General features: G+C 44.4%; 1 protein-coding gene across 12 annotated transcripts in view; it reads left to right on the top strand.

Annotated features, from left to right (window-relative positions):
• The window catches only part of AFDN (afadin, adherens junction formation factor), a 2107422-nt gene that overhangs the window by 1258770 nt on the left and 821563 nt on the right, over positions 1-27089 (top strand). For all 12 annotated transcript variants that reach the window (XM_069607417.1, XM_069607414.1, XM_069607416.1 and 9 more), the window contains one exon: positions 10459-10602. In XM_069607417.1, coding sequence (XP_069463518.1) covers positions 10459-10602 — 144 coding nt within the window. The remainder of the gene's footprint in view (positions 1-10458; positions 10603-27089) is intronic.

Raw genomic sequence — 27089 nt, 5'->3', positions numbered from 1 at the left:
TTTTATTCTTTGAAGCCAGCACGCCCCACCTTATATGGAGTGCTGGGAAGATGCAATGTATCCCCTTTAACATAAAAACAGTAACAATTTTGTTACAGGGACAAGCTTACCTTCAATGGGTGGTGGCAGAGATACCTTGTATTAATTTGGTGCACCTTTACCGTGGGCTGTGTTCACAGCTGCAGTAAAGGCACCTCAGGGTGCTCATTTTAACAAAATGGCCCCGGTCTTCTTTTTTCGCCATTTTAGTGTTTCTTGTTGTTTCTTGTTCCTTCCCCTGACATCCAGGATGGGAAATTCATTTGTGTGATTTGTATCTTCACCAGGAGTCCCCTGTGCTCCCCGTACAGGCTCCAGTCTGTCTGAGGGCAGAAAGTGAGGCAGGAGTCCAAAACTCCCCAGCCCTATGTCTTACGCCTTGCTTGAATGGGGACAAATCCCAGTGGGGGGCTGGCTGTCCTGATTTTGAGGACTTGATTTTTTTAGCTGGAGAGAGTGTGAGCCTTTTTTCCCACTCTCTCGTGTATTTTGAATGTGTTTGAATGTGTTTTATGTGTTCTTTGATTATGGAGTTTTAGACAACTCCATAGGCTTCATCTTTTCATGTGTCACACAGCACCCTCAGTGCAGTGACACACGGGAAGCCTTTTAGGCTGTCCTAAGGTTTAAAAACCTTCTCTGGGATAAACTACTGTTTCCTAGAGAAAGTAAAGTGAAATTGACTTTACTAGTCTTTTCAAATTCCTGGACCCAGCACACCCTATCTTCCAATAGAGTGCTGGAGGGGTTACCTAGTATCCCCTATGCCTAGAAACTCATGTAGCATTCAGTCAAATGCTACCCTTTCCTCTCAAAATGGCTGGTGGCAGTGGTTTTACAACGAACTACCATGATTTTTCCCCGATTGCGAACAACGGTTTTTCAAGATGGCGTCTGAGCCCCCTTTGTTTAAACAGGTCCCGGTCTTCTTTTTGTGCAATTTCATTTTGGAAAGGTCCTCCTAGAGTTTGTCTCTGCACGCCAAACCAGGTTTGGTCCCTTTGTTCCTACGCCTTTGGTGGCCTTGAGGACTGTAGACTGCCTCTGAACCAGAGTGTCTGGGGTGGGCAGGAAGTGAGGGAGGTGCTCCCTGTGTTAAGTCTCCTAGTAGACCCAAATGCACTCTGGCGTGATTGGCTGGCTGACTGTCCGGCAAGGACAGCCACCCTGCTGGGTGAGTGGCAGCTAGGCTGGAATGAATGGGAGGAAACTGGATAAAAGGCGAGTCTCTTGGCTTGGAAGGCAGAGCTGACCACTGGAACGAAAGAACCAAAGACGAGCTGGAAGAGGACGGATGCTGCAACTCATGGACCGTTGGTTTGCCCGGTGAAGCCCTGCTGCAGGTCCGAATCGCCAAGTCCATCTCGACAGAGAAGCCCTTCAAGGACAACTTCTCCTTTTTGAGTTGGTGGAACCAATCCACTCGAACCTTAAGCTACCTGGATACCATTCTCAAAGCTGGTTGTATTTTCCTCAGAGTGCTGCTGGAAACCGAATAACCAGGGAGAGGGACACCAGTTTGTGTGCTTGTCTACAGCTATTGGAATTGAAGAGTTGCCTTTGCCAGCTTTCTGACCAGTCCCAGTGCTTTGCAGGAGTCCCCGGACGTCCTCCCTCTTGTCCCCAAGACTGAGGCTCAGGAACAGCGAGATCTGCAGGAACTGCCGGAACAGATGTCTTCAGCTGCATCTTTTTCTTCATTGTAAGGTACTGTGAAAATCTGACCAAGAGAACTTGGCTCTCACTGCGAAAGTGCTTGAAACTTTGGTAACTTGCAGGCCTAGTCAGCTTGTGACCCAACATATGAATCTTTCTTTTACTAACTACTTCTGAGAACTTTGGCTAAGACTTTTCCGTTTAAGTATCTGAACTGCCTATCCGATACAAGACATTAGCCCATTGACTTTGGCCTAACCTATTGCATTGAATTAACTCCTCTGGTGAACTCAAATAATTTGCATTGTCTAACAATAGCTGTAAGCTTCTTTTTATTAACCTATGCCTTTTTGCTCCTACTTCAAACCCTCTGAATGCCATTTTGCTCCTCCTTCAAAGTAGTTTAAATGCCTCAGAAACTGATAGTGTGAAGTACTGCAGTATATTATTGTGTGATATAGATTGCCTCCTTCTAGTGAATGTTTTATAACTGACTGCGAAATAAATAAATAAGTGTTTTACCAAGAAACCTTGAGTGTAAGAGTCTATTTGAATACTTGTGATTGTAGACCTCTGTGTAACATCATTACAGCTCACATTCCCCTCTTGAGATAAGCCTGGCTGCTCAGTAGCGCTACTAAAACTGTGTAGAACAGACTTATACCAAAGGTTGGTTTTGCTTACACTTGTAGTCCTAGTTGTGTGTAGTGGTCCCAAAGGCTACCGGAGAGCCTGCTGTGTAACCAGAGCCTGCTGTAGCCCTTCCTTCCAATCGACCTGGGGACTCTGAAAATGACAACCCCAACCCAAAGCCTGTGAGACCCACTAGACTCAAGAAGACCTGCATTTAGACACTAGTGAACCCCTTCTGCCACTGAGAACACCCCTGTTCCAAGAATAAGGGAAAGACTTAAGGGATTGGGACTTTTGCCTGGAAAAGAAAATACGTTTTTAATAGTTAGTTACTTGTAAAGAGTTGGTTGGTAACTGTAACTCTGAGAGTGAACAGTTACAAAAGTACTTTCTTACCTTGGATGTGTGATGCATTATTCTTAAAAGTATGGTTAACATCTTTTCTTCCTTAGAATCTGTTTTGCCAGTCTAATAGAAAGTAGATGTGAAGGTGTATTACTCTCCTGTGATTAGGTTGTGCCTCTTCCCAAAAGTAAAGTGTTGGTTTCACCAGATTAGTCCTTTAAAGATAATTGTATGAGTTTTCCCCCAACTGGGTCTTGCTTCCCCTGACTTGCTGCTAGCCTGTCTAGATAAGTCTGTATTAGGTTAACTTTGAGTCATTCAGTAAAGTGTAAAATTGGGTTTTACGTTCCCCTTCCTTGTGAGATTAAAAAAGTATGTGCGTTTAACTTGCCTTGAGTTAGCTTTGTGCAACCCCAAAAATAAGTTACAAGAGTTACTGCTTAGCTCTATCTGTGGTTCACTGATGTCAACAGCACCTGTAACTGAGTATTACATCCTTAGGTTTTACTCACCTAGTATAACGGTGTGTTATCACAAAAGTAGTTATAGGTTTTTACTGCACCTAGAATAAGTGTTCCACTAGTCACAAAAAGTATATTGTCCAGTTTACTAATTAAATGATTTGTACTAGGAGTCTGTGTATAATTGGTCTACTTTCCTTGCATTACTGAATGCAATTGTGAAAGTAACCATTGGGTTTTACTCCCCAAGCATAGGTGTCACCTATACTGAATGTGTATGAAAAGGTTTTGACTTCCCTAGGTATACTGTCAGAGGTTCCAAATAAGGTTTATAGTTTGGTCTGTATAATTTGAAGTATAGTGAGGTGTTTTTATAATTGTGATTTCATATAATGTGTTAGTGCTTATTTACCCCTAGATTTATCTGGGTCTACTTGTATTTAAATAAATCCTTTATTTTCACATACATAGTGTTTCTTTGGACCATTTGTATTTTAATTTAATTTGTACTGATTCTACAGCCCTCTCTCCCTCCTAAGATAAGCCTGGCTGCTCTGTCATGTACTCAGGTGGTACAGCCTTATACTAAGATTGGAGTCTTGTACTGCCTCAGTTGAATGATTTTACTAAGCGCTGGACTTCAGAAGAACTGTCCTAACAACTTGCTACCCATAACAAACTTGCTATTTCTCTAAACGATCATTGATAAAGTAGCAACCTATCAACTACAACAGCATTTAGAAAATGTTATTCTTCATCTGATGCAATTTGGCTTTCGTACACAACATGGCACGGAAAGTGCTTTACTGGATCTTCAATCGCACTTGCTTGAGTTGTTAGACAAAGGTATAACGGGCTTACTGGTACTTTTAGACATGTCAGCCGCTTTTGATTTGCTAGATCACAAATGCCTGCTGGGTGCCTTGCTTACCACCGGGGAATGCTCTAAAGAGGCCACACATTGAATTAGATCTGCTCTTTCCTCAACAACAGGAAATCCTGTCGGTGTTTATTTTACTAATTACGCTGATTACACTCAGCTCCCGATGGAACTAAAAGGGGACTAAAAGATTGATTCAGCTAGGTTGAATTCCATCTACTGCTCGATAAAAGATTGGATGTCCAGAAATTGGATGTGTCTGAATCCCTCAAAAATGGAATTCATGATTTGTGGGTCTGCACAAACAAGAGCGAAACTGTGCCCTGAATATACATGCATGCACTTAGAAGGAAATTGCGTCTCGGGAGGATAGCTCAGGGGCAATGTGCTCGCCTTGGAAGCAAGACGACATGGAGCACCACAGGTTCGATCCCCGTGTCCGCGCTTAGAAACCTCTCAGTATTAAGTGCGTTATAAATAACCTAACATATCATATCATAGGCATCTCGGATAAAATCAAAACATTGGGTGTCTATTTGGAAACCTCTGTTAACTCTAAAGCACATGTTTAATGAGTGGTCAGCAATTCACATTATCGTTTGAAGGCAATGAGACATGCCAAGCCCTTTTTGTCTCTGAAGAACCATGAAGTCTTGGTCTGTGCCATTATCATGCCTTGGTTGGACTACTGCAATGCTCTCCTACTGGGAGAAAATAAACATTGCATAGCAAGACTTCACAATGTGTAAAGTGAGGCTGTTAGCACCACATCTGGCATTCCTAAAAGGGAATGCATCTCTCAGGCTAGAAGAAAGCTACACTGGCTGCAAGTGTCAGCAAAATTAAGATTCAAGGCCCTGTGACCCATAGATGCATCTATGGGAACGCTCCTATCTATCATAAAAAGCACATAATCCTACATATACTCTAGACATCTTCGCTCCAGTACTCAACTGTTAATGGTACCTAGAGCAAAGAAATCACGCGGCCTTGAACGCTCCTTCATCATTCTTGTGGCCCAAGCATGGAATGCATTACCTACGGAATTACGCCTAGAGACATGGTGCTCAGTTTTTAAGAAACATCCAAATACCGTGTTTTCTCTCATGATGTGATCCTACCATGTTAGACAGCATATGTTTAGGTTTTCTCTGTGTTCTAATCTGTTGTGTCTGCGTGTTTGTTCTCCGCCCTGATGCTTTCAGGCTTTTGGCGCAATATAAACAAATAATTAAAAAGAAACAAAGAAGCAAAGAAAAAAGAAAACGCATCATGTACCAGAAAAACACGTAGATAATCTATACATTGGGTCTCTACTGCAATACTATCAGGGAAAACGTTTCACAAAAAGAAATTATTACAAGAGTGCATTAGCCATACATAGGCAGGAACAGTCCCTAATATCATTGAATTTATCAGTTTCCCCCTCTGTGCTTGAAAATGACTCTCATACATGGAGAAAGTCAGCAAGTCCTCCACCCAATCATCAATACAGAAGGAATTGGAGGATTTCCACGCATGTAGGATCATCCTTTTCGCAAGCATACAGCTTCCCAGCAGCCAGATTTTCTTTGGAAATGACATATTCGCCAACAGAGAGCTCAACAAGAATCAGAAGGGAAACACTTTTAGGAATGGTACAACCCAACACCAGGCCCATTCTTTCACAGACCCCTTCCCAAAAGTCTCTAATCTTGTTGCAAAACCAGAGGTGGCGGCTCTATGTACCACTATATTTCCGACATTGGTCATTATCTAAAAGTTAGTTTTACAAAGGTAGCGGGCGCCCCTTTCTCGCAAGAACAGACATGATAACCTGTTCAGTGGTTATTAACCACTTGAGAGTTCGCAGCCACTGCTTTTACTCACTGTGCCTTTCACAGATGGGAAATATCCATTTGCATATCAGTCTTTGTCCTGCCCAGGGGCAGTCCAGCACCGAAATACAATGGCAATTCCAATCTGAACGAGAGTACCACCAGCAACCCCATACACGTGTTTCACCCTTGTTGGGGATCATCAGTGAGGTGAAGCTGATGCCTCTCTAAGCACAGTGAGAGGGAGACCACGTCTGGTTGCCCCCAGGAGACCTAGGGTTACCAATCCCAGGTTCCTTAAAAAATAGTTTTACAAAGGTAGCGGGCGCCCCTCTCTCGCAAGAACAGACATGATAACCTGTTCAGTGGTTATTAACCACTTGAGAGTTCGCAGCCACTGCTTTTACTCACTGTGCCTTTCACAGATGGGAAATATCCATTTGCATATCAGTCTTTGTCCTGCCCAGGGGCAGTCCAGCACCGAAATACAATGGCAATTCCAATCTGAACGATTGCGCCTGCTACCTTTTTTGTATTTTTGAAAGGAACTTGGGGTTGGTCGCCCTAGGTTACCTGGGGGCAACCAGACGTGGACTCCCTGCTCACTGTGCTTAGAGAGGCTCAGCTTCACCTCACTGATGATGCCCAACAAGGCTGAAACACGTGTATGGGGTTGCTGATGGTACTCTTGTTCAGAAAGGAATTGCCATAGCATTTCGGTGCTGGACTGCCCTTGTGGGCGGGACAAAGACTGATATGCAAATGGATATTTCCCATCTGTGAAGGTACAGTGAGCAAAAAGCAATGGCTGCGAACTCTCAATGTGGTTAATAACCACTGAACAGGTTATCATGCCTTGTTCTTTCGAGAGAGGGGCGCCTGCTACCTTTTTTGTATTTTTGAAAGGAACTTGGGGTTGGTCGCCCTAGGTTACCTGGGGGCAACCAGACGTGGACTCCCTGCTCACTGTGCTTAGAGAGGCTCAGCTTCACCTCACTGATGATGCCCAACAAGGCTGAAACACGTGTATGGGGTTGTTGATGGTACTCTTGTTCAGAAAGGAATTGCCATAGTATTTCGGTGCTGGACTGCCCTTGTGGGCGGGACAAAGACTGATATGCAAATGGATATTTCCCATCTGTGAAGGTACAGTGAGCAAAAAGCAATGGCTGCGAACTCTCAATGTGGTTAATAACCACTGAACAGGTTATCATGCCTTGTTCTTTCGAGAGAGGGGCGCCTGCTACCTTTTTTGTATTTTTGAAAGGAACTTGGGGTTGGTCGCCCTAGGTTACCTGGGGGCAACCAGACGTGGACTCCCTGCTCACTGTGCTTAGAGAGGCTCAGCTTCACCTCACTGATGATGCCCAACAAGGCTGAAACACGTGTATGGGGTTGCTGATGGTACTCTTGTTCAGAAAGGAATTGCCATAGCATTTCGGTGCTGGACTGCCCTTGTGGGCGGGACAAAGACTGATATGCAAATGGGTATTTCCCATCTGTGAAGGTACAGTGAGCAAAAAGCAATGGCTGCGAACTCTCAATGTGGTTAATAACCACTGAACAGGTTATCATGCCTTGTTCTTTCGAGAGAGGGGCGCCTGCTACCTTTTTTGTATTTTTGAAAGGAACTTGGGGTTGGTCGCCCTAGGTTACCTGGGGGCAACCAGACGTGGACTCCCTGCTCACTGTGCTTAGAGAGGCTCAGCTTCACCTCACTGATGATGCCCAACAAGGCTGAAAAACGTGTATGGGGTTGCTGATGGTACTCTTGTTCAGAAAGGAATTGCCATAGCATTTCGGTGCTGGACTGCCCTTGTGGGCGGGACAAAGACTGATATGCAAATGGATATTTCCCATCTGTGAAGGTACAGTGAGCAAAAAGCAATGGCTGCGAACTCTCAATGTGGTTAATAACCACTGAACAGGTTATCATGCCTTGTTCTTTCGAGAGAGGGGCGCCTGCTACCTTTTTTGTATTTTTGAAAGGAACTTGGGGTTGGTCGCCCTAGGTTACCTGGGGGCAACCAGACGTGGACTGCTCACTGTGCTTAGAGAGGCTCAGCTTCACCTCACTGATGATGCCCAACAAGGCTGAAACACGTGTATGGGGTTGCTGATGGTACTCTTGTTCAGAAAGGAATTGCCATAGCATTTCGGTGCTGGACTGCCCTTGTGGGCGGGACAAAGACTGATATGCAAATGGATATTTCCCATCTGCGAAGGTACAGTGAGCAAAAAGCAATGGCTGCGAACTCTCAATGTGGTTAATAACCACTGAACAGGTTATCATGCCTTGTTCTTTCGAGAGAGGGGCGCCTGCTACCTTTTTTGTATTATCTAAAAGTTGTCTTTCAAACATTTGTTCCGGGGTTCAATATGTCCTGAAGAGGAGTTTAGTCTGAGAGGCTCTCAGACCCCAATTCATGCTCGTCAGGCTGACATTTTTACAGCATCTTTGCCAGCGGCCAGAGCCAATCACTTCACCTAGTTCCCCGGCCCAGCCATTTGCAAGCTCTGAATCCCCTTTGCGATTGGACACAGGGATATTGTACAAGATGGCGGCTGGATGGAAGGCCCGAGTACAGAGTTCCAGCGTTGACCAAGCAGCACTCTCCGTGGATTCCGGCCGTGCGCCTTCAAGCCTTGCAGCAACAAACCCCCTGAGCTGTCTGTATTCAGCATAACTCCAGTCTCGCATGCCAAAACTCTTTGCACAGACGCATAAAGGGGATCCAATGTTAATCTTGAAAAAGATCTTTGATGTATCAAACCCCAGATACCAGGACGGACAAAAAATAGACCTTTTCCTCCATGAAGTCAATGCTGATTCAGCAAAATAGACGCCTCAGTGAACAGAAACGGTTTGTTGCTCAGACGTCGAGATCTGTGGCAGTGGCATTCACGCAGGAAAAAAGGACCAAGAGCCCATCGAGATCATGAACAACAAGGCCCTCGGTTCCAGCTCAGACGCACAGCAGGATTCGATTTCAGCCCACAAGTACAGATCAACACTCACCAAGTGTCAGAAATGCCTCACAGTGAAAGTGACATGGTAATCAAAAGCATTTGGCAAATGCATATCTCCCTGCTTCAATGGGAGCTGCATCTTCCACAGGGCAAGCTTAGGGGTTTGCCATCCCACAGGAATTTCTACATAAGTGCGTTGCGTTGGCGTCTTGAGCGGAAGCGGAGCGAAAGAAAATAATTGACTCTAAGCGCCATGTTCATTTTGATGTAGTTGACCATGCCCTAAATTGAAAGTTTCAGAAGCGACCCTCGATCTATGTCATTCTTAAGTTTAGCCAGCAGGCATTCAGAGTTGATTCTCTGCAACAACTCCACCTTTGGGCCAATCCAAACCCCTAAATATACTTCAACCTTTGAGGCCATCACATAAACATTCCTAAATCCGATTGATTTGCTAATAGATTGGTCTGCGATATATGAACAGCTGATCTTGCAGCTAAAAAATCCTGCACCTGGAACATACATAGTCACGAGTTAGCCTTGAAAACAATCTATGCAATCCTTAGTATGTCGTACTTATCTTTTTGGACAGCCCCAATCCTACTTGGTTAAATTCCTGTTCCCTAAGATAAGGGATTTCTTATTACTGTGTTTTAATCAACTGCCATGCCTTGCCACTCATGACCCCAGGCTGGGTATCCTTATGGAGGAGCGGGGCTGTCCTATATGTAAGCAATCGGAGGATATGGAAACCATAAGGCATTTGCTGCTAGAATGTCCTCGGTTAATTGTGCTCTAGACAGAGATAAATTGGTCAGTTTGTCCATTCATTTTCCTTTATCAGTACAGACTGGTTCTGGTAACGTTGTCTGGGAGCCACAGAAGTGTCATTGGTGATTGCTTTGATCAAGCTGTGGGACTGCATTATGAATGAATTGTTAAGTTTGGGATGCCCAGAGATGCGTCGAGATTGGAGGTGTACGGACAAACCCTACTGTAATTTTTAAATACATCTGAGTAGTCTAGTGTATTTGATTTTCGGTATGACTAAGGACTGTGTACATTTTACGAATGCAATGATATGGTATGGGAAGTCCAATGTTAAACTGTTCACACACTCATAATAATAAAAAAAACTGTGGACCTCTTCAAAATGTTACCTACTTTGTGCCGGAGTCGACCTCGGTTAAAATGTGTAAGAAAAGTTACAATTACGCTCTATTTTTGACTAAGTTGCAGAATATGCGTTCGTCCAGTGACAAGTAGGTTGTCTATCATGGACATCAATTGCTTCCTTGCCAAATGTTGGCTGTTTTGATGTGGTCTGGCACTACTTTAAAAGATTATGAAAGCAAATCGATGTTCAGCTATAACAATTTTAAGGGAATGAATATTAAATGATGATTTGCTCGCCCTGAACTGTTGCTGCTGCTCCTCAAGGACGTGTGCAACACAAGTATACTGCCCCTCGCTATGTCATTAGAAATCAGTGGCTTGTCAGTGCCAGTGTTTAACAAAGTCTTGATAGTAGATGCTCCATTGCAGAAGGACCTGGATGCACAGGGTAGTAGAGGTCTTCTCTCACGATGTATCATGTTCTTAAAAATTATAACTTTTCTCCTTGAAAATTATCTGACAAATGTTTTGCTTTTGACAGGCTACAACGCTGCTAACTATGGATAAATATTCCCAGCAAGATATTCCAAACATTAACAATACATGTTTTAAGCTGAACTCATTCCAACTGCAAGCCTTGTTGCAGAACTATCACTGTGCACCGGATGAGCCCTACATCCCAACAGTAAGTCTTTTATTATATGCTCAGATATGCACACATGCAGATATGGATGCAGACAAAATATAAAAATGAAAGCGATGTACATGCGTTTGTGCATGGGTGGGTAACCATGAATTCCAACATGCTAAACCCAAAGTTCAATACGTTTTCTGTTACATGCAAATCAGCGAGGCACCCACCCGCCACACCATGCACTTATCAGTTCACATTCAGTGTATCTCCACACTTAATTGTTTGCATAGTCATATATATCGCACTCACTCGCTTTACGGGTGTAATCAATTACGGTTTCCTGCATCACACATACTGACTATTCCAATTATGCACTCCAGCAGTCTGGTTCTTTCTCACCCTGCAAGAAAGGAATATTTCGCTGTATGTGTTTGATTGTCTTAAACATGTTCATCAATCGTGTCTTTCCTGTGGCAAAAAGTCCCCAGTTATACTGTGCATGGATAGTAGGACATAACCTATTTTTTTTCTGGCTGTATTATCGATACATAGGTTCACTATTATTTGGCTCCGAAATGTACTCAATAAGCAGTTGATAGAGCTGTGCAAGATGCTATTAATCCTTTTGCCAGTGGGGGCGCGGGGGTCTCCTTGCCATTCGGCGGAAGCCCTTGGGCATGCTTTGTCCACACTGCACGCACGTTCCGTACGCGAGCAGGATGACTCAAACATCAGAGCATTGGTGGGCTAGAGGTTACAGCATTTGAGGAAGGTACACAGCAGCAAGACCTAGATTTGATCCTCTTCACTGGGGAATTCCTTTCATTTATACTTTTAAAATGAGCGCAGTAGAGCAGGCTCTTGAGTATTGGGCCTTGCATAGAGTCACCTACTTTGAACGTTCCCCATCAGGCCGGGTATCCTCGGTAATCGGTTAACAGCAGTTAAACCTTAAACTGCATTACACAGCCTGTCCGCTTCATTTTGCGCCATTTGGCCCATAGCAATGAAAGGCAGACCACACACTTCACCTCTGGAGGGAATCCGGAGATTCTAACTGCACCTCAAGCTGTAGGGAGTTTTTGAGTATATGTCTACTTTCACTCAATGTTATCTAATCTTTGTGAAGATTTGTTTCGAATGTTTATCTGAAAATGAAGTTTACTAGTTAAGGTTTTTTTTTTAATTTCTTTTTTATTTATTTTAGGCATTTATTGAGCACAGACCTAGCTTTCAAATGTAGATGAGTGCTGTACAACATCAGTTTAATTCAGGTTAGTTGTCGCAAGTTACAAGAGGACTATTTGTGTTAAATACAGTTAAGCCACAGGAGCCGTCATTTTGGGTGAGGTGGGCTCTGCAACCTACGCCTCTCCAGATTTTTTTGGACTACTAATCCCATGATACCTCAGCATTGTCTCTGCTTATATGGGCTGATGGGAATTTTAGCCCAAAACAGCTGGAGAGCCAACGTTTTCAGAACCGTGATCTAACCGAACTCCTTCGAGATAATGTAGGCTGAGACTAGTAAAGCAGATGTAGGCGATCACATTCTAGTGTGTAAGTGCAGTTAAGAACACTTGGGGACAGCCAAATAATAGTGTTCCACACAGATGTATGAACTATTCTGAGGCTTTTGTATCTGTTTAGCGTCCCATGCTTTGCATTGGCTGCCATCTAGTGGTTGGTGCGTAGTAGCAATAGTTGCAACAATACAAGTTTTATTCTTCGAATAAATGCAAATACAAGTTGTTTGCTTTTAACGTAAAAGAAGGCTGTGGACTGGTGTTCCTGTTATCCCATCACAGCCCTCTGAATAAATGACCTCCAGTTGCATTTATTAGGCCTTAACGCTATGCAGGAAAAACTCAAGAATACATTTACGCTCACCTCAAAGTGAAATTACAGTACCTTTTAGACTAAACACAGTAAAATGCAAATCGATAAACCAATGCGTCAAAACTGTAACAAAGTATTTCAAAACTTCTATTCGACACGGTGTCTAATAATTCTAAGAAAAATGCTAAGGTTTGCAATTTACGGAAGCAATCCTTCTCTAAGTACCTGCAAGGGTGAGCGGAATTGGGAAGTCACAGTTCCCCACCACAGGTTTTGGCTACCACCAACAAGCGAGTACGAATTTGTGATGACTCCTATGGAGTCATCACTGATTTCCCGACTTGTCCCTCTTCTCATGTGGCCAGGAGGCGGCAACCGCTACTTGATTCTGACCCTGGCAGTGGCAATATGAGGATCACTTGGGGAGAGATGGCTGTCAGGAGTGGTGACAACAGGGGATGAGATGCAATATGTTCCCCTTCCTACTAAGTTCTTGATGGCTTGTGGTCACCCAACAATGTTTCCACTGGTCACTCTAGACAAAACTCCATGTATACCTCAAACATTCACAACACACAGAAAACAGTTTCTGTCATTTCTGTATGCAAAGGTATTGAACATCATCATTCTGGAAATTCAATTTCATCTATGGACTTCAATTCCCATAAAGCCTCAAGTAATGTGATGAAAAAGAGGAGGGAAGAGTTAATACAGATCAACTAAAGTTCAAATACCAATGCACAGACTAGCTGTTCCATTCAAAATAACTTGCTCGGGACCTTTAAAAATGGCAAACATAGCATCCAGAAGAGCAGTATGGGAAAGAACCACAGAAGGAAAGATTGGCACATTTGCACGGCAGCACGTGAACTTCAGTTACAGATGCCTGTGTGGCGGGAGAGAGAAAGGAGTGCAGCAGACCTACTTGAAGGGCTGCGGGAGCACCAACAAGCCCAACAGAGATCCTGGAGGAATGGTCGAGTTAGGGAGCAGCGTCTGCCGGTTCAGGCCACAGCAGGGAGCTAGCAAGTATACGCGGAGCTGCAGTGAACGCTCAAGGGATGCCCATATTACCTGGAAAGCCAATCATATGAGGAGGCTTCACCGCAGAAGCACACAAGCACGCAGCTGCAGAGAACGCTGAAGAGACGCCTGCATTACATGGAAAGCCAATCCAGGTAGGAAGCTTCACTGCAGAAGCAGACAAGAATTTGGGGACTCATCAAAACACTGGTGTGTCAGCCCAGAAGCCTTGAGGACCCCTTAGGTGTACCAACAAACGAGCAAGCAAGTGAATGAAGTATGTGAGATTATGATTTTGGACAACAGAAGGTACAGCAACAAGATTTGAAAGCTTACATATGCATGAAATGTCAATGTGGGGGAGAGCTGAGACAAGTGTAAGCAAATACATTGGACAGAGCTAAATAGAGGCTAATGTGAAATAATGAAAATATCAGTGAAGCCAATAGAGAAGTCCTGGTAAAAAGAAGACACCAGGCAACTGACATATGGGGTTAGATACCTGGCAGGGGAGTGTACCAGGTAATCCCTTGAATGTGTGAAAAAGACTGTAACATTGTGGTGAGATACTTGGCAGGGTGTATGCCAGGGGATCTATAACACCTCAAGAGAGAGGATGTCTAGCAGGCTAGTATACCAGGCAATCGATTGAAGTTGTGAAATAGATTGTAAGTGTGGCAAGATACTTGGAAGAGGAGTATACCACGGGATCGCATAAAGCCATAAAGAGAAGTCCCGGCATTTGAAGCTATATTCTAACCTTTGGGGAAGATACCTGGCAGAGAAGTATACCAGGGACTCTTAAGAGCCCCATCACAAGAGGATTCCTGACCAAGGAGTATATCAGGCAATCCAATGTAAAGAAAATACTTTTAACAGTGATATGAAATAACTGGCAAGGAAGTCAGCCAGCCAGGAAAACTGGAAAGTATACCAGCACATTTTTAAGTTAACAGACTGAGAGCTTTGTGAATACAATATAAAGATAGTGTTGTTAAAGAGAAATACTTATGTAATAAAAGCATTGAAGGGTGTTTTGGAAAATATTTTGTGAACAAGAACTTTCTGAACCCAGTGAAAAAAACCTTAAAAATATTGTTGGATAAAGAAACACACTTGGGATACAAAAACAGTTTGTTTAAGAGAGACACTTTTCACCATCCTGCCTACAATTCCAGGGGAAGGGAGCTATCCTCTGGTTTCACGGACTTTTCCTTGAAGAATACTTTTGGATTTATTTTATATTTTTGATCATGAACATTTTTTCATGGACCCTATGTCAGAGACATTTCCTTGCATCCTTAGTTATCGGTTTGTAGTGTGAGGGTCAGTTTAGAAGGTTCTGGACACAAGGACGGTTTCTAAGTTACTTGCGATTTGGCACAGACTGATTTTTAGTTGAAGTTTCTTGGGTACAGAACATCCTTCCTTACGATGGGGATAGAGAGGCATTTTCCCACCCCATTTCTTTTAATTAAAATGGCTGATAATGAGAATAATACAACTTTGTGTCTGCCTGTCATTTCTGACCCCTTACAAAATGTATTTTAAAAGCACACCTTATAGAAAAAAGCAAGAGAACCAGATTAGGGTTACACTCCCAGTTTCAACACACTAGCCTTTAACCATAGAAGAAGCCTATGCTAGAACTGCACCAATCCGTCATGGTAAGAATAGTGTTTGGGGGTGGACCCCAGGCATTCTTATAGAATCTGCTCGTTGGACATATTCCCAGAGGCCACCCTATTCTGGTGAACAGTAAAAGATACTAATGCTAGCCAAACTCTATCTGCAGAATATGAAAGAGCAGTAAGGCTTATACTTGGGAGAGGGTGGGGTTGTATAGGGGGTCAGTTAAGCACACACCAGAACACTGTTAATAATTCAAGTTAGGCAGAATGTACAAATATAAAGTAAGATGTATTAGGCCTTGTACACACCCTTATCTATTAAAATCACAGGTAATATAGTTTTAATATACCATATTAACATATGTACATCCACCTTGGGGTGCCTTTGCTAAAGAGCAACAACACTTTTCACACAGTTAGGTCAGTTTGATATAACACTGTAATAAAGTAAATCAAGTGAAGAAAAGGGTATTGTAAGGGTGCAGAAGAAGGGGACTGGCACACAGGAGGTGGCAAGATGGTTGGCATAAAGTTGTATTATTGATAGAAAATTAAAGAGGAAACCTATCCCTCCTTAACTCTGAGGGGTTTCCCTGCCTTATATAAGGAACTACGTCCAAGTAAATGAAGAGTCCACCATCATGTGTCCGAAGGCTTCTTCTGTCCCTTACACTTGTAAAAAAACTAGAAAGGTAGTGGATCTTGGTCCAAACTAATGGCTCCCTTCTTCTGGACTGCGAACCACAGTTCCAACTGGCAGGTGGAAACTTCGCCTGAGAGAATGACTCCCTTCCCCAGGCCTCAGTTCCTTTCCAATATACAAAACAAAGTTCCAGCTTGTGGTGCTGCAAAGTTCTCAGTTCAAATTCAGAAGGTCAAGTTCCAGCTCAAACATCAACATTCCTTATTGCCCATAGTTTTCTTCACTATTGGGTTCCTGGAGAATGCCTCCCTTCTCCAGGTATCTTGTTATCAGTATTTTCACAGTGCCAGGGGAATGACTCCCTTCCTTGGCTTTGCTCCACCGTACACAACACCAGGGGTATAGCTTTCTTCCCCTGATCTTTCTTGGCTTGCAGCTTCACCGTAGCAGGGGGAATGTCTCCCTTCCCCTAGACCTCCTCAGGCTCTTTACCACAGTTGACGAAGACTGGGGGAATGACTCCCTTCCCCGGGCCCTTCTCAGGTTTGATCATACATTTCACAGTAGCAGCGGGTATGTCTCCCTTCCCCTGACTTGGACCAACTGGGTTCACTAACATGCCAAGTATGGTCTTATTCTCAGGCTCTCTGAATGGGTGGGCTTCAGCCCCTTTTCCTTAATCTTCCCAAAAATACTGTGACTAGGAAGATGCCCTCCACCTTCCCCTTGGCTTCTCACAATTCAGGTAGGGTCTCCTTCCTGGCCCTTTCTGGCCTTCTCTGCTTCCTGGCCTTCCCTGACAGTCCCACCATGCATTAGGCAGCTCTCTGCGGCCCCTCTGTATCTGTCATAGCCTTCTCGGGTCCGCAACACCTTCCCAGCAATCTGCGTACCTCTGTGCATGGTCCGCATGGGTTCCCGCCTGTCCTGGACATTGTTCAACAGCCGTGGGTTCCCTGTAGCTTCCGTGGATTTCTGTGGTACTATGGCGACACTGCAGTTTTTTTTCTTCTCCTCAGTTGTGCAGGTTTTCTGTTCCACTCCTCCCAAGCTTGAGGAATGCCTGGAGCTTCGGTCCACCAGCTTGCTTTGCTGTCTGTCTTCCTTGGACCTGCTTCAGACCTCTACTCCTTCTCCTGCATCACGGCCTACTTTTCTCCCACCGTACCCCTTTCACACTCGCAGTTCTTCCAGGGAGGACTTGACTCTTTGGTAAGCCCTTCGTCTGTTTTTAACTTGCCTCCATAAAACAACTAGAACGTGTATGCACGTCCTCTCGAGGACTCTTCATTGCTCTGCATGTCCTCCTCGTACCAGTGCCTCCTAGGGAAGTCTTCCTACAGTTGTCCCTACTCTTCCTCGTCCCAGTTACTCTTGGATTATCTATGCTACAGAAACAGAGGGAAATGTGGGCAACAGAGGGTTGAGTGAAGGGATAGGAGGATCTGTAGGAGGTGGGTGGAGGTGATTGAGGGGTTGGCATACCGCATTTCTCTTGAATGGCCGTCTTTGTCCCTCGAGGTGGAGTCTCTCCCCATGAGATCCTCCCGCAGAGTACCACCCTCAAGTTGACTATCGAGTAGCGTCCTCACCTCCCTGGCCTCATGGGTAGGGACTTCCCCACTAGGAGAAGTGATGACATCCAAGGATTCGTCACAGTATGTAGTGAACCAGTTAGACAACCAGCAGTAATTTAAAGGGAGGAAAACACAATAACACAGCCTTATAAGAATAAGGTCCTACACTTAAAAAGTCCTACCATCCTAAAGGAGATGGGGCTTAGTGACCTAAGAGTTGCAAGTCCTAATCTTGCCCCTTTGCAGGTAGCTAGAAGTCTTTTTAATAAAGCTGAACAAGTATTGGCAAAGCCAAACATGAAGGGTAAGTGCCTCATGTAGTGAAAAACAAATCATGCAAAGTTCCTAGGCGGTCCACTCCCAATCCCACCACCTTAGGGAAAACCCGGGAGGCGGCTGCTTGGCCAGAACTCCAACCGGGCAAGGGGGATGTAGAATTTGTACTTTGCGCCCATTATTTAGGGGGGTTGAAACAGGTATGTTAACTTGCCCCCTGTACGCTATCATAAACCACTTCTGAAGCTTCTGAATATACTGTTACCACTTAATTCATATCTAGGTAGTTTGGGAGGATGTCTAGGGGACCCTGGTACAGAGGTCCCTTTGGGGGGGTCAGGTTTCAGATTCAGCTCGTCAGCGGTTCCACGCTCTTCCACAGCTGACTGACTCTGGCCCTGTGAAGAAAGGACCACCATGTTGCCGACAACCTCAAAGGACTCTCAGGACCCGATCCTGGAGGAAAACCGTGATGGCCATCATGATCAGATGGCTGAAGACGGCCCTCTTCATGGAAGCAACAAAGCTGGTGCTGCAAAGCCCCTTTTTGTGCTGGAGAGCGGCAACTGCAAGTGAAAGCTTCTTGTTTTACTTGTTGAGGGTCTGCGGAGTCCCAGTTCCAAACGGCGATCGGTTCAGTGAGTTAGCCCCGGCAGGAGCTGGTTAGTCGACAGGGGGTAGTACCACAACAGGAACGACGTCTGCCAAGAGCAGATTTCTCGAGTAAAGTTCAAGACTAGTTCCCAACGGTCTAGGTTTTGAAGCACTGATGAAGGCCCTCAGGAGATCAGACCAAGGAGCAGGGCTTTGTCGGGATGGTTGCTGAAGGCAATGCTGTTTGGCTGCAACAACTTCCCACGTGTCTTGATCAGGATGCTCTTCTTCAAAGGGGTCTTGGCTCCAAAAGCGATCTGAAGAATGGTTGGAGGAGTCTTCTTTTTAGCTTAAATTTGAGCTTCAGTTACAAGTGAGTCCTCCACTAGAAAGGATCTGCACCATTCAAACTGGCAAAGATTGTCTAATCGTGGACAGCCTCCAGATCTGATGAAGACAACAGGAGTCCACACTCTTGTGGGACTCTCTTATCCCCTGCACAATGTTGTAAATGCAACCAAAACATCCATTATTTGTATATTCAATTTAAAGTGACAATTTTCATACCAGATTTTTCATACATTTTTTTATATAAGCATATTATCAATTAAAAATGATAATGAAAAACACCTTACAATTTGTTCATATGGCAATTTTCTCATTTCATTTCAGCATTGAGTTTGTAACACACATCAATATATCCAACTTTTAAAAAAAAACAGAAGTTTCAATTTTTTAACATTGGTAGACAATTTTTACTCCAAGGATTTCTACCAGTCTCCCTAAACGTCTGGTTCCATAGAAAACTAATTGTAGAGATGGAAAACTCAATCCTTGTGTATTTCCTCGATTCGTTTTGTGGTCTGTGCCCCCCTTCTTCAGGAGATGTCTACCCAATTTCATGATATCTATAATGAATAATCAATAACCAAACTTTAGTAACACTTCAAATGAACAATTCTTCATACATTGTGTCAGTGATTGTGAACTTTATGATCACCTGCATGTATCTCATCCACACGTCTGTTCCACTGTTTTTAGTCTTCTTATATCTGTATCCAAGGGGATGGCTGATTCTCCCTAAAAAGATCCAAAATATATGTTATAGCATCTATGCCTCATAACTGGAGGTAATAGATTACCCCATAGATGCATGTCTTTTTTCTGCATTTAATTTTAATATGGCAAATGCATTTAGTTACCTGTGCAACCGCTCAGAGAATTCTTCTCTTCTCAGTTCAGCAGAGTAGTTTGTTTCACCAACTCCTTTTGTTATCTTCAGCTTTTCCTGATGGCAACCTCTCTAATGGGCCAGCGCCTGTTGACATACATATTCCTCCATAAGCTATTGTCCTACAACCTCTATGGGTATATTCTTATATATAAGGGTTGACATAATTTCCAATGGTTAGGTTCTTGCGCTCATTAAGTTTTGGTGATAGGCATCCAGGCTGGAAAAAAATTCTATGATGTTTTAGGCAGGTCTCTCCTCAAGATATAAATGCCTGTGGGTATGGCAGAGAAAGTTTCATCAAAATGTGTATGCCTTTCTTATTGTAAATTAATGCTAGTAACAGGTCTATCTAAATTATACAATTTTACAAATATTGTTTTTATTTTTTTTTAAAAAGGACATCATTGGTTGATCTGTTGGATGGGTATATATATATTTAATGATTTCAACCTGTCCACTATGGTAACTGGGATGGTCGGAAATACTAATCTCCTCAGTGTTCACATTGTGATATAATCCCCATATTTATGACTACATGATATAGTAGAGGCCAGATAGAATGGCATTAGTTCGACCATAAGCATTAGTGCGAGATTAAGCTAGAATATAGTGAAATCCATTTCTCCATTCTGTATTTTACCTGCTATAGCAGAGTGCATGCCAGATTTCATTGTCCCGGGCTGCAACAACGCAGTATACCAAAATGGCGGTTATTTGTTTATCTGCGTCATCACGGATCGCGTGATGGCTTCACTTTTTAGTTTTTCTAACTCGAGTAGCGTCATCTTTAATCACGGTCATCCTATTCTAACTTCTCCAAGTTCTGACTAAACATCAGAATGTGTTATTAGATTTATGGTTTCCACAATTATTGTGCTATTAATTGTGAACATTCATAGCGCTTGGAGGCATATTAGAAATGTTAGGTTGCGCGCTGCTTTTACATTTTGTGACAAAAGGAATTATCAGAGATAATGTCAATGAAGATCACTATTCCTATAGTCATTCCTACAGTATCAGATACGTGGTATGTTCAAATATGTTCATGTACCTCTGTGTATTGGTTATCATCCAGGTTCACAAAGGTTCAACATGGTAGCCTACTAGGTGTGTCTAATGGATATATATTCCTCTCAAGCCAATCGTATATGTGCCCACAACACTTGAATAGGTTGTACGCTGCCCTTTCTCATAACTTCCTTGTGCTCTAAGGGGAGGTGATACTATCATGGATGTGATAAACCACCTGCTATTACTAATGAACTGATTTGTGGAAAAGGTATGTGTCAAGACACCTACGATGGTCATGAGGCACCAACCATGCTCACAATCTTTAATTCACTTCGTATTGTAATGAATATTCATCAGATTAGAATTTCAAATGTTCAAGACAATTCAGCTCACAAAAACACTGCCAGATTGTACTACTCATTTATCCCATTTGGTGCCAGACTGTTCAATTTATCTATCCAAAAGATATCCCTTTGGTCCATATGTTTGGCATGATTACCTCCCTTTGGGATTTTTTTGACCATTTCCAGGATTATTACTTTAAGTTGGGCCACATTATGTTTGTGTTCAGCAAAGTGTCGAGCTACAGGCGACCTGACATTGGTGGTTCAAATACTGCTCTTGTGTTCGTTCCAGCGTTCTTTTGCTTTCCTGCTTGTCTGACCTACGTAAAAGATCCCACATGGACAACTTAGTCCATAAATTACTGATTTGGAATCGCATGTGGCGTAATCATTCAGTTTGATCTTGTTCCGATTTTTCCGGTGTCTCGCGTATCCCCCCTTCATGATGTTGTTGCAATTACAGCAATTCAAACAGGCAAATGTGCCCACTTTTCTTTTACTGAGTGTAAGCTGTTTGTCCCTCGGGGGGTCTTTCTGCTTTCACTAGCTGGTCCTTAAAGTTCCGTCCTGTCTTATAAGCAATGATAGGTGGTTTTCGGAAATAACCTGTTCAATTGTGGGTCCAGTTTGATAATTTGCCAATTCTTTTTGATAACTCTTGAGATGGGATGGCTTTGGCCTGAAAATCTCAATAGGTACAGGAACGATATATCTTTAGATCATGTTTTGGGACTTAAAAGGGCATCCCTATCCAGTTTCTCAGTCTTCTCTCTGGCTTTCTCAATAACATCTCTCGGGTATCCCTGCTTACTACACTTTTCTGTCATTGGGCTTCATTACGAGGTAGGAGGTAGCCATGGTGCTTTTAGCACCATGGCTACCCCCTTACCGCATACCGGGTCCGGGTTCTCCGAATGGGTACTTACCGGGTCATTCCAACCTTGGAGGACCCGGTAAGTCCCCATTCTGAGAACCATTCCCCATTTCCACTTGAGCCCCCTTAGGGCTCAATGGGAATGGGGAAGGAGCTAATAACAGTACCGCAATTTGCGGTTCCATTATTACCTCGGAAGTTCCTTAACGGGTCCCGTCCTTAACGCCTGGTCAGACCAGGCGTTAAGGAAGGGACCCGCTAAGGGACCTCGGAATATGGAGGTAAGGGATTACCGGCACCCTGACCGGTGCCAGTAATCCCTTACCTCCTACTTGGTAATGAGGCCCATTGTCATGTTTTCATCAGTAAGTGTTGTTGGTGTAGATATGATGTGTTTGAGCCGTAAGAATTGGCTATAGGATAAAGGTGTTCTGGGTGGTGACTCGGGTAGTGTAATGAGTTGACATCTGTTTTCTTATGATAAATATTGGTTATTATTCCATCTGTTGCAATATCCAATTCAACGTCCATTATTATTATTATTATTATTATTATTATTATTATTATTATTATAAGCTTCCCCCGGGGAGCGGCAAACATTTGGATCTATGCTGTGGGCCCAGTGGCGCCTGGCCAGGCGGGTAACACAAGGTGTTGTGCCTGGTGGTGGAACAGGGGGTGTTTGTGGCCACTGCTGGGAGTGAATTGCCAAAGATCTGTCAGCTGAAGAACAAAATGAATAGCGACTTATGTGATTAATTGGTCCCAGCTCGTCTCGACCAGTGAGCAAACGGTCAGTGAAGGGGCTTGGAGCAAGGCAGATCCCCGTGGTCCAGAATGGAAGGCTTGCAGAGTGGCGCTGGGAAGAGATAGACCCGGGGTCGACTGGTCCGATAAGGGAAAGGCTGGCTGGGTGGCATGGAGCTAGGCGGCCCACTCGCGGCTCGACATTTTGGAACGCCTGCCCTGTGGCTGTGTGTCCTGGCCATCAGCAGGGGTGCGGCAGTGGTGGCCTGATGCCCGGTGAGGGACAGGTAACCCGCGGAGGAGTGTCGTTAGGAGGCCCCCCGGCTCGTCCTGTATGGTAAGACAAGGGCCAGGGGGGGGGGGCAAGGAGTTTTTCCATTATTTGCTCCCTCACCTCAGCATCTGCGCCTCTCGTGGGTTCTTGGCAGGGCATGTGCCAGCGAAGAATTCAATTTTAGACTGGTCTTTATTGCCCATATTGGCTAGCTGGGCGACCCCCACTTCTGTTTTGTGCAAACAGCTCTTCTGGGGCGGTTACCATGCCCTGTCCCACTGTGTGCCCCTCCACTGTGCGCCCAGCCAAGCCGGCTCACCACGGTCCCGGTGGGGCAGGAGGGGCTCCAAATGTACCTATGTAGCACAGTAGTTGCTGGCATTGAAAGGGAGCGTGGACAGTATGGGATAAAACCTAGACGCTATATCAATGAACGTGCACACCTCGATGGCCCAAATGGAAAAACTGTCTCGAATTGTCACGGAAGGTGAAACGTGAATAAGCGAGGTGGAAGCACTGTGATCAATCAAAGGAACAATTTGAGCTGGGTGCTCACTGGAATCAAATGACTAGAGGCCAAGTGTGAGGACCTCGAGACCACTAATATATTGAGTGCAGCATAGAATCCTTTGTTAAACTACTGTTAAAAATCTTGGATAATCCTCCAATATCGCATTTCTGATGCAATGGGCGCACAGATGCCTAATAGTGAGATCACCTCCCCAACCCCTGCCCTCCCATCTCTCCACAGTGCCCCTCTGCGCCCAATCATCTTCAGAGTCCTGAATTATCATGAACGGATGTGCTACTTTCTCCCTCCAAATTCTCTGCCACACTGGCACTATTCCCAGACTTTTGCCCAGCAGTTTAGGAGGCCAGGAGGAAGTTCAAAAAAGCAAAGAACATCCTGCGGTGGGCGGGCCCGGCATATGCTATGTACTAACCAGCCAAGCTAAGAGTGAACACAGATGGACGTGTTGACTATTTCACAGATCATGTGGCAGCACGGGTCTTTACCGGGAGGAGGGTCAAAGAAAGGGTTGAAGAAAACAAATATAGGAGCATATGTAGAAGCAGGAGCACTGAATGGTGTTGGCGGATGCTCCAGGAGCACAAACATAAAATATGCATAGTAACTCCTCTTGTAGGGCGTCACAAGGTATGTTAGTGTGAGTGCAGGTTCAGGCCCGCCCCCGACCTCTGCATATGGATGGCAGCATGGTTGCCCTTAGGCGTGTTTTGCAATATGGTTGAATTGCTTTTTCAAGTGTGGGGGTCGGGGTGCAAGCTGGTCAGTTTGTGCACCCAGCGTGGGTGGCGGTGGAGGTGGTGCACTAGTGCCCTGCGTAGAATGCCCGAAGAATTTTTAAGGGTTCTCAAGGAGGCAATGGGGAGTTGTGGGGTTTTGTGTTTTGGCATCACTTAGCCCCTCTGAAGATATCTATACTAATAAACAAACAAGAGACCGGAGTAGAGGGAACACAGTAACTACGCGAGTATGATAACTAAGGGTTTGACACTAATGTTGTGGAATATCCGTGGCGTGAGAGATGCCAGGAAAGCCTGTCAGGTTGTGGAGTATGCTAATGGACATAATGTAGATATCCTCATGGTTCAGGAGAGACATCACTGCATGGGCTGCAGAAGCAGCTTGGCTCCAGGTTGGAAGTGGGCATAGGGTACTCGTATATGTCAAGATCCAGGGGTGTGGCAACATTTATACATGGGGCATTGGGTTTCAAGTTGCATGCTTCAGAGACAGATACTGAATGGTGTATGGTAATACTGGTGTGTGAGGAGGTCAGAAGATAGTTCTTCTAAACACTTATGCCCCAAATATAGGTGACCCGGAATTCTTTCAGGGCTTTTCTAAAAGACTACATAAATACAATGAATGATTCACAGATAATATGGGTCCCGGGGGACTTCAACTTCTAGCTAAACTTGGACCGATCGTCCACTATGAATCCACCCCTTGCTTGTGCTGCCCAAACTTTGCTAGACATAAACAGATTTATGGCACCACGTCCATCCCCAGAAGCGTGAATACACACATTACTCTACGGGCCACAATTAATACTCGCCAATCAACTACATTATGATCTCTACACAGCTGATGGGGTCCATTGAGTCATGTAGGATACTGCTGAGGATGCTATCGGACCACTCTCCAGTGGTGATGACCCTCAGCGTCGCTAGGTGCTTGGACACTAAGCGGCTATGGAGATTTAAGAGTGAGGCCCCGCTAGAGGAAGGCTTTGCGCAGAGTGCAAGAAAGGATATCACTTAATTTATTTGAGCAAAATGTAGCCCTGGTAGACACCTTTTCCACCATATTGGGGAGATTTAAATGTTTTATCAGAGGATTGTCTATCTCACAAGAATCTGGGGTCCTAAACAGGATCAGGAGGGAACTGAACGAGCTGTAAGATAATGAAACTAGAAATGGTATATGCTTTACATAACAGGGGAGAGGTGCTTGGGGAAATCGAGGAACACCTGGTGGAATTTTGGTAGTTAGCCGACGAGGAGATCCGTTACCTGGACGGGAACAGGCAGCCCAAATGGTACAGTGACGAGGAAAGGCCTGACCGTCTATTAGCGAGGCTGATGCATCAAGAATAGGGGAAGCACACTACCAAGGCAATACACAACCAAGCAGGTGGTCAGGTGTTTAGGTGAGGGCAATATTAATACTGCATTCCTAGGTTACTATATGTCACTATATAAAACCAGAGCTCAAACTAATGCTTTCAATATAACACCCTTTCTTAACAAGGCAGCCTTGCAACGGTTACCTATGAGCAGGCAATGCTTCTGAATGCTCAAATCAATGTAGAAGAAATCAATGAGGTAATCCAGGGGTGAAGGCCACTGGAATTAATGATCTCACTGCAGAATTCTAGAAGACCTGTGAGGACATATTGGTCCCTTTCTTGAAGGGTCTCTATGAAGACTCACTGGAGGCAAATGTGCTTCCAGAGACCACCAGGACTGCACCTATAACGCTACTCCTGAAATCAGACAAACCAGAAGCATACAGGCCGCTGTCAATACTGAACAATAAGAATAACTTGAAAGTGAAAAAATACTCTCCTCCCGTCTCCTTTAGTTCATGCCCTTGCTGGTTCACCCGGGCCAATCCGAATAAATCCCAGGCGGGACCGCCGAGCATCGCCTTCATGGGCTCTTTAACCTGTTCCCCTGGACTGATACAAACACCCCCTGGGTAATCGCCACACTTGATGCCAAAAAGTCGTTCGAATCTGTAGAGTGGCCTTTCCTCTTTTAGGTACTGCAGCGGATGGGGATGGGGGCTGGTTTCATAGGTATGGTCAAACTCCTATACTCGTCCCGTAGGGCGATCTTACACAATAGCAGGCTTCTGCTCCCTTTGTACTCCAAAGGGGTGCCCACTGTCACCCCACCTGTTCGCCCTGACTATTGAACCCCTGACATGCTGGCTCCTGATTAACCATTCAGAGAGGTACATGCTAGTGCAAGACAAAGCGACAATAGTCTTTGTATATGCTGACCACATGCTCCTGTTCATTAAAAACCTGGGGTTAAATCTTGCTCCTATCATGCATGACAACGAGTATAAACTCCCATCTGTGCTAAAAATTAACTGGTGGAAATCTGAGCTCCTAGTGTTCCATATCCATGTGGAAAAAGCAGGTGAAGAAATGGGATTTGTGTGGCAGGAGTTCAGAATCAAATAACTGGTGTGGTGATATCCATGGACCGTAAGGTCTTGTATGAAGAGAATTATATAAAGCCCCTTATGAATCTTCAGAACAAAATATAGATTTGGTTAAAACTCCCAATCTCAATATCAGGCAGAGTCTCACTCATCAAAATGGTCCTACTCCTATGTTTGGGAGAATTCTCATAAATTTGCTAATTCCCTTCACCTTGGTGACCCCCTCCCCCCCCAGCAACTTTGCTGGATTTTGAGGACTTGGTTTTTTTACCTGGAGAGAGTGTGACCCTTTTTCCCACTCTCTCATGTATTTTGAAATGTGTTTTACTCTTGTGTTTTCTTTGGTTATGGTGTCTAACCAACTCCATAGGCATCATCTCTTCATTTGTGTCACACAGCACCCTCAGTGCAGTGACACAGGGAAGCCTTTTTAGGCTTTCCCAGGGTTTAAATACCTTCTCTGGGATAAACCACTGTTTCCCAGAGTAAGTAAAGTGAAATTGACTTTACTAGTCTTTTAAATTCCTAAACCCAGCACACCCTATTTTACAATAGAGTGCTGGAGGGGTTACTTAGTCTCGACTGTGTCTAGATACTAATGTAGCAGTCAAATGCTACCCTCTCCTCTGAGAATGGCTGGTGGCAGTGGTTTTACAACGAACTACCATGATTTTTCCGTACCGCGAGCGCCGGTAGCATTAAATCGCTGGAATGGCTTGGAAGGCAGAGTCGACCACTAGATGAAGAAACCGAAGAAGAGCTCGAAGA

The sequence above is a fragment of the Ambystoma mexicanum genome, chromosome 4q (genome assembly GCF_040938575.1).
Source record: "Ambystoma mexicanum isolate Mex_15411 chromosome 4q, UKY_AmexF1_1, whole genome shotgun sequence".
NCBI lineage: Eukaryota > Metazoa > Chordata > Amphibia > Caudata > Ambystomatidae > Ambystoma > Ambystoma mexicanum.
The sequence above is the reverse complement of the archived record's forward strand: the minus strand, read 5'-3'. Positions and strand labels throughout refer to the sequence as shown.